This window comes from Mustelus asterias, chromosome 17, assembly GCF_964213995.1.
Source record: "Mustelus asterias chromosome 17, sMusAst1.hap1.1, whole genome shotgun sequence".
Lineage (NCBI taxonomy): Eukaryota > Metazoa > Chordata > Chondrichthyes > Carcharhiniformes > Triakidae > Mustelus > Mustelus asterias.
In genome coordinates this window covers 31,526,626-31,543,601 of record NC_135817.1, presented here as the reverse complement: position 1 = coordinate 31,543,601, position 16,976 = coordinate 31,526,626, and the positions used below count along the sequence as shown (strand labels likewise).

Genomic DNA, 16,976 nt, shown 5'->3' with positions numbered 1-16,976 from the left:
TAAAAATGATGGCAAAGGGAGTGCTGGGCAGATCAACACGCTTGGGTGCTGTTACATGTTCATGTTGCAATGAAGAGTGAGCCACTGTCATAAAAAAAGAGACCTGTGCTCAGTTCTGCTAGTGGTTGTCTATGTATTTCAACAACTCAGAGGGTGGTGGGTGAGTGGAATCGGCTGCCGTCAGTGGTGGTGGAGGCAAACTCGATAGGGTCTTTTAAGAGACTTCTGGATGAGTACATGGGACTTAATAGGATTGAGGGTTATAGGTAAGCCTATATATAAGCCTAGGTAGGTAGGGACATGACCGGCGCAACTTGTGGGCCGAAGGGCCTGTTTGTGCTGTATTTTTTCTATGATCTAACTGATCTAGCCTGGAGATGTGTATGTAGAAACTAGGACAGCTGAATCAAAATCTGCAAAGGAACAGTTGCTCACTCAAGATCTTCTGGGCAAATTTGGGGAGAGACAGATTGGCATTATCAAAGAACAGTACAGCACAGAACAGGCCCTTCGGCCCACCAAGTCTGTGCCGACACAGTTGCCTCTCTAACATAATATTTTCTTGCCTCTACATGGTCCATATCCCTCTATTCCCTGCCTATTCATGTATCTATCCAGATGCGTCTTGAACGTTGTTATAGAATCTGCTTCCACCACCTCCTCCAGCACCATCTTCCAGGCATTCACCACCCTGTGTGTGAAAAACTTGCCCCTTACAACTCTTTTAAACTTTGCCCCTCTCACTTTCAACTATGCCCCTGAGTAACTGACCTTCAACCTGGGAAAAAGACTCTGACTATCCACTCTATCCAAGCCTGTCTTAATCTTGTAAACCGTTATCAGGTCCCCCTCATTCTCCGACACTCCTTCTTAGATAATGTCTCCCTGTTTCTCTCTTTCTCTTCTTTTATCAACATTGCATTCAGGAGAACCCCATCAGGACATCGATGCTGCTAACATGATTCTTTGCTGTGATTATTGCTTGTAAATTTGTGGATCAGCTGATTCCCTGAATCTGGCAGTTTACAGTGTAGTTCACAAGATCCCCAAGCATTTTTTAAAAATAAAGCAAACTTAAGATGTTTTCTTGAGCTCAAGTTGTCCAGGCATCTAATTACCTTTAGATCTGCCAAGATCAGCTAATCTTAGTAAACAACATCACCTGATTTATTTGGTTGTAAGTTAATTTGAGTGCAATGTGGCATAAGTTACAGACTTGTGCAGAAAGGAAGAAAAAGACAAAGAAAACAGGACAAGATTTATAATGTAAGGGTAGGAGCAAGAGTTGCGTAATTCACCAAGATGTCATAGACAAAAAGACAAAGGGAATGTAAATAGTGGTGATAAAGGCTGAGAATGGTGCTAATAGCATCCATTAAGAGATCAAAATGTGTAAATGGCAGAATAAAAGTTCAGAGTGTCATAGGACAACTTGAGGCATGTGGCAGATGGCCTTAGTGTGGGGGGGGGGGGGGGATGGGAGAGAAAGGGGGACAAGATGGAAAGCGAGATTTAGAATAGAATAGAATAGATTAGAATAGAATCTCGACAGTGCAGAAGGAGGCCATTCAGCCCATCGGGTCGGCACCGACCACAATCCCACCCAGGCCCTATTCCCGTAACCCCACATATTTACCCTGCTAATCCCCCTGACACTAAGGGGCAATTTAGCACGGCCAATCAACCTAACCTGCACATCTCTGGACCGCGGGAGGAAACCGGAGGATGTGGACAAATGAAACAATGGAATAAATTAGAATTAAAATATGTAATAAGAATATAAAAGTAATAAAAATCGAATAGGATAAAAAGAAATAAAATAAATGGAAATGGAATGGAGGTGGAGGAGAGAATTCATGCTCTGAAATTGTTGAGCTCAATGTTCAGTCTGGGAGGCTGTCAAGTGCCTAATTGGAAGACGAGATGCTGTTCCTCCAGTTTGCATTGCGCTTCACTGGACCATTGCAATAGGCCAAGGACAGACATGTGGACAAGAGAGCAGGATGGTGTGTTAAAATGGCAAGCGACAGGAGGTCTGAGTCTTGCTTGGGGATGGACCGAAGGTGTTCTGCAAAGGGGTCAACCAGTCTGCACTTGATCTCTGCAAAGTAGAGTAGACCACATTTGGAGCAGCAAATGCAATAAACCAGACTAAAATAAGTGTCATTTAATGTGTGATTTGTGAAGTGTTTGACCACAGTTTTCCTGTTCATTCATGTTTACCTCACATTAATTCTGGATGTTAGAGTATACGATAGATAATATTGACTGCTTTGTTGACTTTTGTACTGCAAAATTTCTTTGTTTCTTTGAAATGGCGGAATCTTGTGGCTTGATTTCTTAGTTAACACCTGGAATTTCAAATTTCATCTACTTTAACAAAAATGTCATTGGTTCCTAACCACATCATAACAGGTGTCAAAAAATAGCAAGCTCCATCGTACACATCTTGAGGTGCTGCATGGGCATCTAGACTCAAAAGCTTCTCAGGCAGTCGTGAGTCACTCTGCGCACTACCATCTCACTCACTAATGTCCTTCAAATATCCATATCTAAACTGGTATAAAACAAGGAGCGATCCATTAAGGTTGTACCCAATGATGTCACCAGGGGTAGAGACAGAGGGGCCTGGAAGATGATCTTTTTTGCTTTCTTTCTGAAGGAGGAGGAGGAAAAATGTAGAATGAATCATATGCAGAGGAAGAGTTTGCACATGAATTTTATGATCTATTTTACTGACAGGTATTGCAGATCATACCAGGATGAGAGAAAGAAGCAGGAGGCATCTGTTTTCCAATGTCTCCTAGTAGCTAATCACACAGATGCTCTATATTGTCATCCTTGTATGAGGCAACAGGACAGAAATTCGAGAAGAAAAATCCACATGGTGACTAATTTTTCATGTTATGGGGTTTTGTTTTGGAATTCAAGACATGAAAATGTTCTGTCTGTCATAAGATGTAATCCAAGACAGATCCCAATGTTAGGCGCGTGAACAAAACTTTACATATCATGAAATTTTCAGTGGGGCTCATCCAAGTGAAAGAATAGATGCAGGTTATGGCTGGGTTACATATATGCTAATACTAGGTATAACACAATGAGAAGGAGAGGGTGGTGCATGATAGACAGGCTTAGCATAGTACATTCTTGGAAGATCTGGCTTACTTGTCTTGCTTTGCCTGACCTGATAAGATCACCAAACCTTTTCAAGCTGTTGGACCTTGAGCTGGTATTGCCTGCTTTAATCATCACCTTTTACCGGGCTGAAGTATTTCCACTGTGGTAGTCATAGGGGTTTACAGCATGGAAACAGGCCCCTCAGCCTAACTTGTCCATGCCACCCCTTTTTTAACCACTAAACTAGTCCCAATTGCCTGTGTTCGGCCCATATCCCTCTATACCCACCTCACCCATGTAACTGTGTAAATGCTTTTTAAAAGACAAAATTGTACCCGCCTCTACTACTACCTCTGGCAGCTTGTTCCAGACACTCACCACCCTGTGTGTGAAAAAATTGCCCCATTGGACCCTTTTGTATCTCTCCTCGCACCTTAAACCTATGCCCTCTAGTTTTAGACTCCCCATACCTTTGGGAAAAGATATTGACTATCTAACTGATCTCAGCCCCTCATTATTTTATAGACCTCTATAAGATCACCCCTAAGCCTCCTACGCTCCAGAGAAAAATGTCTCAGTCTATCCAGCCTCTCCTTATAACTCAAACCATAAGTCCCGGTAGCATCCTACTAAATCTTTTCAGCACTCTTTCTAGTTTAATAATATCCTTTCTATAATAGGGTGACCAGAACTACACAGTATTCCAAGTGTGGCCTTAGCAATGTCTTGTACAACTTCAACAAGACATCCCAACTCCTGTATTCAACATTCTGACCAATGAAACCAAGCATGCCGAATGCCTTCTTCACCACTCTAACCACCTGTGACTCCACATTCAAGGAGCTATGAACTTGTACCCCTAGATCTCTTTGTTCTACAACTCTCCCCAATGCCTTACCATTAACTGAGTAAGTCCTGCCCTGGTTCAATCTACCAAAATGCATCACCACTCATTTATCTAAATTAAACTCCATCTGCCATCTGTCAGTCCACTGGTCCAATTGATCAAGATCCCGTTGCAATCCTAGATAACCTTCTTCACTGTCCACAATGCCACCAATCTTGGTGTCATCAGCAAACTTACTAACCATGCCTATTAAATTTTCGATCCAAATCATTAAAAGAATGACAAATAACAGTGGACCCAGCACCGATCCCTAAGGCACACCGCTGGTCACAGGCCTCCAGTTTGAAAAACAACCCTCTACAACCACCCTCTCTGTCTTCTGTCATCAAGCCAATTTTGTATCCATTTCACTACCTCACCCTGGATCCCATGCGATTTAGCCTTATGCAACAACCTAACATGCAGTACCTTGTCAAAGGCCTTGCTAAAGTCCATGTAAACAACATCAACTCCACTGCCCTCATCTACCTTTTTGGTCACCCTTTCAAAAAACTCAATCAAATTTGTGAGACATGATTTTCCACTCATAAAGCCATGCTGACTGTCCCTAATCAGTCCTCGTATCTCTAAATGCCTGTAGATCCTGTCTCTCAGAATACCTTCTAATAACTCACCCACCACAGATGTGAGGCTCACCGGCTTGTAGTTTCCAGGCTTTTCCCTGCAGCCCTTTTTAAACAAAGGCACAACATTTGCCACCCTCCAATCTTCAGGCACCTCACCTGTGGCTGTCGATGATTCATGTATCTCTGCTAGGGGGCCCGCAATTTCCTCCCTAGCCTCCCACAATGTCCTGGGATATACTTTTGCAGGTCCCGGGGATTTATCTACCTTGATGCACTTTAAGACTTCCAGCACCTCCTTCTCTGTTATATGTACACTCCTCAAGACATCACTATTTATTTCCCCAAGTTCCCTAACATCAACGCTTTTCTCAACAGTAAATACTGATGAGAAATATTCATTTAGGATCTCGCCCATCTCTTGTGGATCCGCACATAGATGACCTTGTTGATCTTTATGAGGCCCTACTCTCTCCCTAGTTACTCGTTTGCCCTTTATCTATTTGTAGAAGCTCTTTGGATTTTCCTTTGCCTCATCTGCCAAAGCAATCTCATGTCCCCTTTTTGCCCCCCTGATTTCTCTTTTAACTCTACTCCTGCACCCTCTATATTCTTTAAGGGATCCACTTGACCCCAGCTGCCTGTGCATATCATGTGCCTCCCTTTTTCTTCTTGACTAGGGCATCAATATCCTGAGTCATCCAGGGTTCCCTAGTTCTACCAGCCTTGCCCTTCACTCCAAGAGGAATGTGCTTACCCTGAACGTTGGTTAACATACTTTTGAAAGTCTCCCACTTACCAGACGTACCTTTGCCTGCCAACAGACTCCCCCAATGAACTTTTGAAAGTTCCTGCCCGATACCATCAAAATTGGCCTTGCCCCAATTTAGAATTTAACTTTTGGACCAGACCTATGATTCTCCATAGCTATCTTAAAACTAATGGAATTATGGTTACTGGTCCCAAAGTGATCCCTCAACAACACTTCTGTCATCTGCCCTTCCTTATTTCCCAACAGCAGGTCAGGTTTTGCCTCCTCTCTAGTCGGGCCATCCACATACTGAATGAGAAATTCCTCCTGAATACACTTAACAAATTTCTCTCCATCCAAGTTTCTAATACTACGACTGTCCCAGTGGTATCACTGGTACTCCAGTGCTTTTCGAAATATGGCCTTATTTGAGCCAGCAGCTGGCAACATGTATCTTGTTGCAGACCTGTGTGATGTTGCACAAATAAATCTTACTCCTTTTTATCAAAACAGACATTGACAATTCCTGACTCTTTAAGATGCGTTTGAATCCTGAAGCGACATGCCATTTTCCATTCACAAACTGGCTAACTCCCAATCAGACACAATGACACTGTCTTGAGCCTGTTCAAAAAATTCTGGAAACTTCAAGACCAGCTTCTACAAATACATAAAGAACAAAAGAGTAACTAAGGAGAGAGTGGTGCCTCTTAAGGATCAACAGAGTCATCTATGTGCGGATCCACAAGAGATGGGCGAGATCCTAAATGATTATTTCTCATCAGTATTTACTGTTGAGAAAAGCATGGATGTTAGGTAACTTGGGGAAATAAATAGTGATGTCTTTAGTGTACAGTGCTTTTGAGAGGCAAACATGCCACAGTGACACATCTAGCCACGTCTTTCCATAATAATTACTATACCAGCATAGAAAATGGCAACCAAAAGAGAAAGTGCTGGAAAATCTCAGCAGGTCTAGCAGCATCTGTAAGGAGAGAAAGAGCTGATGTTTTGAGTCCAAATGACCCTTTGTCAAAGCTAAAAAGCATAAAAAGTGGGAAATATCTATACTTGTAACGTGAGGGAACGAAAGATGAGTCATAGCCACAAAAACAAAGGGAAAGGCTGCTAATGGCAGTCCGTAGACAGAATAGAAGATGTGAAAGGCCAAAGAGCAGAGAAGCTGAAATCAGAGGGTAAGCTGTGACAGGTGAAGATGTGGGCCGGGGGGGGGGGGGGATAGGTGGGAGAGAGGCAAAATTGAAAAAAGGGGGAACAGGGTAGCAAATGGGGAGAAAAGGTACAAAAAGGGGGATAAAATAGGAGTAAAGAGTGGTGGGGAAAGAAAAATAAAAGACAAGAAAGAAATAACAGAACAGTTAAAAATTAAATAAAATGAAAACAAAGAGGTCGAGGTGGGGTAGAGCTAATCATCTGAAGTTGTTGAATTCGATGTTGAGACTGGAAGTTATGTGCCTAGTCAGAAGATGAGATGCTGTTCCTCCAGTGTGTGTTGAGCTTCACTGGAACATTGCAGCAACCCAAGGACAGATATGTGGGCATGGGAGCAGAGTCGTGTGTTAAAATGGCAAGCAACAGGAAGGTCAGGGTCCTGATTGTGTACAGACCGAAGGTGCTCAGCAAAGCGGTCACCCAGTCTATGTTTGGTCTCTCTGATATAGAAAAAACCACATTGGGAGCAGCGAATGCAATAGACCAAATTGAAAGAGGTGCAAGTGAAACGTTGCTGAACCTGGAATGAGTGTTTTGGACCTTGGATGGTGAGCATGGAAGAGGTAAAGGGGCAGGTCTTACATCTTTTGCTATTCGCTTGGAAGATGCCTTTTGTGATGGGAGATGTGTTGGGTATAGTGGAGGAATGGACTAGGTTATCCCAGAGGGAATGGTCTCTGCGGAATGCTGACAGAGGGAGTGAAGGGAAGATGTGTTTAGTGGTGGCATCACACTGGAGTTAGCGAAAATGGCGGACGATTACGTTTTGCATGAGGAGGCTGGTGGGGTGAAATGTGAGAACAAGGAGATTCTATCCTTGTTCTGAGAGGGAGAGGAGGGAGTGATGGTCGTGGTGTGGGAGATGGACCGTAACCCTCCAATTGCAGGACTTATGGGACTTAGTGCACCTGGTTGTACTTGGGCAGCATTGGACCAAGATTTCTGGTGGAAGCAGTTGCATTAATAGAGTAAGCCCATCACCCATAGTGTAGGCCAAAAGCATGATCCCATAATCATCAGTTTTCTAGTTATTTGTTCCATTCAGCCTAAGATATACAAGACAAATGATGGGCCAAATCGTGGGGGCAATTCTCCCAGCCCGCTGCGCTGTTTTTGTAGAGAAGCAGGCCAGGAGACTCAAGTGGAGGCCGTTTAGCGTGCTCCCTGCTGGGTGCCACGGCCTCCACGTGTCTCCGGCAGCCAGATTTATGGCGCTGTCAGCTCCGTGCCGATTTCTAGTGCGGAGCTGTATAAATTATGTAAATCCTCATTTAAAGTTTATTTAAATTACTATTTAAATATCATCAGCGGGCTTGGGACTAAAGTCTCTGAGCCCACTAGCATCGCACTCCCCACCAGGAACGGTGCACTCCAGCTATAGCTCCCCACTTGGGGGAGGTGTCGGCCCAACCCCGCTGGAGTTAAGGGGGGCAATCAAGGCCCACCCAGAGGGTCGGGTGATGGGGGTGAGGGGTGCCCCCTGGGCATTGCCCCCTGGGTATTGCCACCTTGGCAGTGCCAGCCCAGGCCCCTGGCATTGCCCAAGGGGCAAAGTGGCATTGCCCAGGGGCACCTTGGCACTGCCCACTGGGCATTGCGCAGTACCAATGGGGCAGGGCCTCTGGGGGTGATCGGTGGGGATAAGGGGTCCCGCTGCCACTCTGCCGAAGGATCACAAGCAGAGGGAGGGAGGCCAACGATTGGGGCTGTGGTGGGAGGTGAGATCGAGGCTGGCTTGGACATGTTCGGGAGACCAGTGGTGTGGGGATCACCTATTGGGAGGCCGGCAGTGCGGGTCTACTGCGCATGCGTTGATCTCGACGCAGTGGCCCGCTCAGCGCTATGCTGCCGGCCTTTCCAGCAGGGATAGACCCCGCCCCCTAATTTTTAGCATGGTTTATGCTCGCGCACTCTGCAGTGCAGAGTGTGGGAGATTCATTTTGAAACTCCTGCTGAAAAAAGCAGCGGGATTTACTCCAGTTTTTACGCGAATTCGACACTTGGAATTTATTTAGAACATAGAACATAGAACAGTACAGCACAGAACAGGCCCTTCGGCCCACGATTTTGTGCCAAGCTTTATCTGAAACCAAGATCAAGCCATCCCACTCCCTATCATCCTGGTGTGCTCCATGTGCCTATCCAATAACCGCTTAAATGTTCCTAAAGTGTCTGACTCCACTATCACTGCAGGCAGTCCATTCCACACCCCAACCACTCTCTGCGTAAAGAACCTACCTCTGATATCCTTCCTGTATCTCCCACCACGAACCCTATAGTTATGCCCCCTTGTAATAGCTCCATCCACCCGAGGAAATAGTCTTTGAACGTTCACTCTATCTATCCCCTTCATCATTTTATAAACCTCTATTAAGTCTCCCCTCAGCCTCCTCCGCTCCAGAGAGAACAGCCCTAGCTCCCGCAACCTTTCCTCATAAGACCTACCCTCCAAACCAGGCAGCATCCTGGTAAATCTCCTCTGCACTCTTTCCAGCGCTTCCACATCCTTCCTATAGTGAGGTGACCAGAACTGCACACAATACTCCAAATGTGGTCTCACCAAGGTCCTGTACAGTTGCAGCATAACCCCACGGCTCTTAAACTCCAACCCCCTGTTAATAAAAGCTAACACACTATAGGCCTTCTTCACAGCTCTATCCACTTGAGTGGCAACCTTTAGAGATCTGTGGATATGAACCCCAAGATCTCTCTGTTCCTCCACAGTCTTCAGAACCCTACCTTTGACCCTGTAATCCACATTTAAATTAGTCCTACCAAAATGAATCACCTCACATTTATCAGGGTTAAACTCCATTTGCCATTTTTCAGCCCAGCCTTGCATCCTATCTATGTCTCTTTGCAGCCTACAACAGCCCTTCACCTCATCCACTACTCCACCAATCTTGGTGTCATCAGCAAATTTACTGATCCACCCTTCAGCCCCCTCCTCTAAGTCATTAATAAAAATCACAAAGAGCAGAGGACCAAGCACTGATCCCTGCGGCACTCCGCTAGCAATCTGCCTCCAATCCGAAAATTTTCCATCGACCACCACCCTCTGTCTTCGATCAGACAGCCAGTTACCTATCCAATCGGCCAACTTTCCCTCTATCCCACACCTCCTCAGTTTCATCATAAGCCGACCATGGGGGACCTTATCAAACGCCTTACTAAAATCCATGTATATGACATCAACTGCCCTACCTTCATCAACACACTTAGTTACCTCCTCAAAAAATTCAGTCAAATTTGTGAGGCACGACTTGCCCTTCACGAATCCATGCTGACTATCCCGGATTAATCCGCATCTTTCTAAATGGTCGTAAATCCCATCTCTAAGGACCTTTTCCATCAATTTACCAACCACCGAAGTAAGACTAACCGGTCTATAATTACCAGGGTCATTTCTATTCCCTTTCTTAAACAGAGGAACAACATTCGCCATTCTCCAGTCCTCTGGCACCATCCCCGTGGACAGCGAGGACCCAAAGATCAAAGCCAAAGGCTCTGCAATCTCATCCCTTGCCTCCCAAAGAATCCTAGGATACATTCCATCAGGCCCAGGGGACTTATCGACCTTCAGTTTATTCAAAACTGCCAGGATGTCCTCCCTCCGAACATCTATTTCCTCCAGCCTATTAGCCTGTAACACCTTCTCTTCCTCAAAAACATGGCCCCTCTCCTTGGTGAACATTGAAGAAAAGTATTCATTCATCACCTCGCCTATCTCTACTGATTCCATACACAAGTTCCCACTACTGTCCTTGACCGGCCCTAACCTCACCCTGGTCATTCTTTTATTCCTCACATAAGAGTAAAAAGCCTTGGGGTTTTCCTTGATCCGACCCGCCAAGGACTTCTCTCCTAAGCCCCTTTTTCAGCTCATTCCTTGCTAACTTGTAACCCTTAATCGAGCCATCTGAACCTTGTTTCCTCATCCCTACATAAGCTTCCCTCTTCCTTTTCACAAGACATTCCACCTCTTTCGTGAACCATGGTTCCCTCACTCGGCCATTTCCTCCCTGCCTGACAGGGACATACCTATCAAGGACATCCAATATTTGTTCCTTGAAAAAGTTCCACTTTTCATTAGTCCCTTTCCCTGACAGTTTCTGTTCCCAACTTATGCCCCCTAATTCCTGCCTAATCGCATCATAATTACCTCTCCCCCAATTGTAAACCTTGCCCTGCCGTATGGCCCTATCCCTCTCCATTGCAATAACAAAAGACACCGAATTGTGGTCACTATCTCCAAAGTGCTCTCCCATAACCAAATCTAACACTTGGCCCGGTTCATTTCCCAGTACCAAATCCAATGTGGCCTCACCTCTTGTCGGCTTATCCACATATTGTGTCAGGAAACCATCCTGTACACACTGCACAAAAACTGCCCCATCCGAACTATTTGACCTACAAAGGTTCCAATCAATATTTGGAAAGTTAAAGTCCCCCATGACAACTACCCTGTGACCCCTACACATATCCGTAATCTGCTTAGCAATTTCTTCATCCACAGCTCTATTACTATTTGGGGGCCTATAGTAAACACCTAACAACGTGACCACTCCTTTCCTATTTCTAACCTCAGCCCATATTACCTCAGTGTGCAGATCCCCCTCGAAGTGCCTTTCCGCAGCCGTTAAACTATCCTTGATTAACAATGCCACTCCTCCACCTCTTTTACCAGCTTCCCTACACTTAGTGAAACATCTATACCCCGGAACATCCAACAACCATTCCTGTCCTTGTTCTACCCACGTCTCCGTAATGGCCACAACATCGTAGTCTCAAGTACCAATCCACGCCCCAAGTTCATCTACCTTGTTCCGGATGCTCCTTGCATTGAAGTAGACACACTTCAACCCACCTTCCTGTCTACCGGTACCCACCCTTGACTCTGATACCTTCCCCAATACCTCACCACCCTCACTGACTTCTGGACTACAACTCCTTTTCCCACTCCCCTGACAAATTAGTTTAAACCCCCCTGAAGAGCTGTAACAAATTTCCCTCCTAGGATATTGGTGCCCCTCTGGTTCAGGTGCACCCCGTCCTGTTTGTACAGGTCCCACCTTCCCCAGAATGTGTTCCTATTATCCACGTATCTGAAACCCTCCCTCCTACACCATCCCTGCAACCCCATGTTTAATTTGGGAGAATCTCCCCTCCGCCCCCATATATTTACCTGGAAATCTGACAGTGACGGTGTGTTATTGTCTGGGCATTGCAGCCCACTGCCACAATGATGGGAATTAATTCCTTACAGTTGACAGATGCCAGTGAATAGATGGACAAGGCCTATATTCCACATCCTGTCAAACATACCTAACATTCAGAGATTACCTGTAACAAAAGCACAGGCATATGGGATAACAACCACTGCTTACAAGGAGGATAAATCCCACCTTGGATTCATTAACCTGAATGGAATATTACTATGACGCAATTTACATTCTTCAACTAACAAAAGTTTACATATTTCTGAAAAGCAAAGAATATTTTCAACTTTTAGGCAAGAGTGAATCCAATCTTGACCACTAATTTCCTCCTGAAGCCTGGAAAAGCCCTGTATCAAAAATACTGTTAGTTTAAAGCCTGGAGCCAGCACAATTGGGAGTAATTCTCTTGTTCCACCAGAGGCTCAAACATCCTGCTACACAAATATCAAACATGCCTACCGCTCTATCGCTAACCCACATTTTGACAAATCAGACCCACAAAGCTGTGCTCCTGCTCCCATCTTACAAGCAAAAACTGAAGCGGGAGAATCCATTAAAGGAAGTCGTGCAATATTGGTCTGACGAATCGGATGATCTCCTATGGGACTGCTTGGAGTCAGTGGACAGGTCAATATTTAAAAACTCTGCGACCAGCCTGAACGAGTATGCCACTACACTAACTGCCTTCATTAGTGAGTAGAAGACTGTGTGCCAAAGAAGCAAATCCACGTGTTCCCCAACCGGAAACCATGCATGAACAGGGATATCCACTGCTTGCTGAAGTCCAGGTCTGAGGCGTTCAAGTCAGGCGACCCTGACCGATGCAAGAAAGCCAGATACAAACTAAGGAGATCCATCAAAGATGCCAAAAGACAGTACCAGACCAAGCTAGCCACACAGACCCCGCCAACTATGGCAAGGTCTGCAAGACATAACATGCTACAAGATGAAGGCATGTAAAATCGCCACTCCAACGCACCCCTCCCTAATGAGCTCAATGCATTCTATGCCTGTTTTGAACAAAAGGTCAACGAGAGCATGCTCTTCACCAGGGAAGCCATGGGGTCATCACTGCAGATGTCAGAGCAGCTTCCTCGAAGGTCAACCCATGGAAAATGACTGGCCCGGATGGGGTAGCCGGACAAGCACTCAGATGCTGAGCAGATTAGCTGGCAGGGGTATTCACAATCATCTTCAACCTCTCTTTACAACAATCTGAAGTCCTTATCTGCTTTAAGAAGACGACCATCATCCCGGTACCTAAGAAAAGCCAAGCAGCGTGCCTTAATGACTGTCGTTCAGTGGCTCTGACATCCATCATTATGAAGTGCTTCGAAAGGCTAGTCATGGCACGAATCAATTCCAGCCTCACGGACTACCTGGATCCACTACAGTTTGCCTACCGCCGCAACAGGTCCACAGCAGATATCATCTCCCTGGCCCTGCACTCAACCCTGGAACACTTAGATAACAAAGACACCTATGTCAGACTCCTATTTATTGACTACAGCTCAGCCTTCAACACCATTATTCCCACGAAACTCATCTCCAAACTGTGTGACCTGGGCCTCGGCTCCTCCCTCTGTGACTGGATCCTGAACTTCTTAACTCACAGACCACAATCAGTAAGGATAGGCAACAACACTTCCTCCATGATGATTCTCAACACTGGTGCCCCAAAGGCTGTGTTCTCAGCCCCCTACTATACTCCTTATACACCTATGACTGTGTGGCCAAATTCCCCTCCAACTTGACTTTCAAGTTTGATGACGACACCACTGAAGTGGGTCAGATCTCAAACAATGACGAGACAGAGTACAGGAATGAGATAGAGAATCTGGTGAACTGGTGTGGCAACAATAATCTCTCCCTCAATGTCAATAAAGTGAAGGAGATTGTCATCGACTTCAGGAAGCATAGAGGTGATCATGCCCCTGTCTACATCAATGCGGACGAAGTAGAAAGAGTCGAGCGCTTCATGTTTTTAGGTGTCCAGATTGCCAACAACCTGGCCTGGTCCCCCCATGCTGACAGTGTAGTTAAGAAAGCCCACCAATGCCTCTACTTTCTCAGAAGACTAAGGAAATTTGGCATGTCAGCTACGACTCTCACCAACTTTTACAGATGCACCATAGAAAGCATTCTTTATGGCAGTATCACAGATTGGTATAGCTCCTGCTCTGCCCAAGACCGCAAGGAACTACAAACGGTTGTGAATGTAGCCCAATCCATCACGCAAACCAGCCTCCCATCCACTAACTCTGTCTACACTTCCCGCTGCCTCGGCAAAGCAGCCAGTATAATTAAGGACCCCGAACATTCTCTCTTCCACCTTCTTCAGTCAGGAAAAAGATACAAAAGTCTGAGGTCACATACCAACCTACTCAAGAACAGTTTCTTCCCTGCTGCCGTCAGACTTTTGAACGGACCTACCTTGTATTAAGTTGATCTTTCTCTACACCCTAGCTATGACTGTAACACTACATTCTGCACTCTCTCGTTTCCTTCTCTATGAACAGTATGCTTCGTCTGTATAGCGCGCAAGAAACAATACTTTTCATTGTACGCTAATACATGTGACAATAACTTAAATCAAATCAAAAGAAATCATTGAGGAACTCTCAAAATGAGGCAGCAGCAATTACCTGCTTGTTGAACTTAAATGACCATAATAATTCATTGTTGCTGAGGGAAAACTTCATTTACGCCATTCACCTGAGAACAATATTTTTGCTGGCCCTCTTTCTGTATGCCAGCATCTCATTTTAATTACCCCTGCTCAGACAACACAATTATAGCACCTAGTAATATTCTGTACTTTTTGAAATACTGCCTTTGGTCTGCAGGTATTAAAATATAGGCGAACAACGAGGTTTATTTTTGGGGCTGCACTTATAAACTTCCAACAAATTATTCAACAGCCACATTTATTTTACGAAGTGTAATCATTTGCTCTTTTAAACTGGTAGTGGAATGCAATACGATTTAAAGTACTCTGAACACCTGAATTAACATTTTAAGCTACCAATAAATTAAGACCATTGAATGAAACAAATCCAGATTTAACAGAAACAATCAATGCAAGGTTGTTTATCTGAAGCCTGAAAATTCTCTCAATTAAGTCTTACAAATAATCAAGTTATGACTAATTCACATCCAGGATCACACTGAACGGCAGAAGAGGCTCAAAGGGCCATATGATCTACCCTGCTTCTATTTCTTACGTTATTTGTAGATAATTTCCTGAATTACATTTTAAGATTAAAAAAACAGGCGAACTTAGTCAAATTAATTAATTAGACTAATACAAAGTAAATTTGTCTATTTTTTTCAGCATTTGAAACATTATTCTTTAGGTGAAACTCACCTCTTTTTGTCTTGTGGTGCTCCATGAGTTTCATTACAGGGGTTGTAATGAGGTCCAGCACTGCCACAACCTAAAATAAATATTTAACTGGTTTTATATCTTTGGAAAACTAGTTCACTTTACTTATTGGATAATAAATATTTGCAACAAATTAGAATTCTGTGAACATCAGCAGTCTTTGCTTTTTTTGGTGTGGTCTCATAAAGGTACAAGAATTAGACTTTCAGATCCTGATGGATACATTTTGAATTTTATTAGGCCAAAGGGCACAAATTTATGTTGGATTATAATTGTTTTTTTAATGCATGAACTCTGATACATAAACAGATTTTCTACAGTATTGCATTTAGTAAATCTAATCACAAGCAGGTTATAATATGAATAGCTGTACCATGCAATGCACAAGTCTGCTGGCAATTGAGAAACAGTGTTCCTTTGTGCCAATGAAGTCTAAATGGGAAGTGAATGGACCCTCTGGTGATTCACAGTTTAATTGTTGTTTACTCAAGCAACTTGGCAAATTAGAATGTTCTTTCCAGCTTCAATTCAGAAGTACATAGGAATAGAAGGTCATCTGACTCAATAAGCTCTACCTTTTGAATCCTAATTCCATGCTTTTTCATCATATACCTTAAACACTAACAGGAAATTAAACTGTTATCTTGCTTTTGAATGTTCCAATTGATTTTGCATTTATGACATTCAGAAATGGTGTATTCAACATTCTCAGAACCTAAGTCCGAATTCCAAGATTATTCATTTTAAGATAGAATCCCTACAGCGCAGGAGGCGGCCATTTGGCTCATCGAATCTGCACCAACTCTCCGAAGGAGCATTTTACTTCCCGCCCCATCCCATAACCTCATGCATTTACCACAGTTAATCTACCCAACCTGTACATCTTTGGCCACTAAGAGGTAATCTAGCATGGTCACTCACCTAACCTGCACATCCCTGGACTGTGGGAGGAAACTATGCAGACGCTGCGACAATGGATGAATGAACACCGCTCGACAATCACCAGGCAAGACTGTTCTCTTCCTGTTGGGGAGCACTTCAGCGGTCACGGGCATTCAGCCTCTGATATTCGGGTAAGCGTTCTCCAAGGCACCCTTCACGACACACGACGGCGCAGAGTCGCTGAGCAGAAACTGATAGCCAAGTTCCGCACACGAGGACGGCCTCAACCGGGATCTTGGGTTCATGTCACACTATTTGTAACCCCCACAGCCTGCCTGGACCTGCAGAGTTTCACTGGCTGTCTTGTCTGGAGACAATACACATCTTTTTAGCTTGTCTTGATGCTCTCTCCACTCACGTTGTTTGTATCTTAAAGACTTGATTAGCTGTAAGTATTCGCATTCCAACCATTATTCATGTAAATTGAGTCTGTGTCTTTATATGCCCTGTTTGTGAACAGAATTCCCACTCACCTGAAGAAGGGGCTTGGAGCTCCGAAAGCTTGTGTGGCTTTTGCTACCAAATAAACCTGTTGGACTTTAACCTGGTGTTGTTAAACTTCTTACTGTGTTTACCCCAGTCCAACGCCGGCATCTCCACATCTGTGGGAGGAAACCAGAGCACCTGGAGGAAACCCAAGCAGACACAGGGAGAATAAACGTCACACAGGCATCCAAGGCTGGAATTGAATTCTGGTCCCTGGCACTGTGAGGCAGCAGTGCCAACCACTGTGCTGTCCATATATCACTAATCTTTAAAGTTGGATAAACAGATGTTTAACTGTATAACACACACAGGCAGGCAGATCTCCCATGGTGCTGCTATAGGTTAACAAAAAGTGGTTTGTTAAGCCAAT

The 16,976-nt window shown here is 44.5% G+C and overlaps 1 protein-coding gene across 2 annotated transcripts in view; it reads right to left on the bottom strand.

Annotated features, from left to right (window-relative positions):
* Nucleotides 1-16,976, bottom strand: part of LOC144506144 (superoxide dismutase [Cu-Zn]-like) — a 41,593-nt gene that overhangs the window by 9,514 nt on the left and 15,103 nt on the right. For both annotated transcript variants that reach the window (XM_078231984.1, XM_078231982.1), the window contains exon 3: nucleotides 15,161-15,230. In XM_078231984.1, coding sequence (XP_078088110.1) covers nucleotides 15,161-15,230 — 70 coding nt within the window. The remainder of the gene's footprint in view (nucleotides 1-15,160; nucleotides 15,231-16,976) is intronic.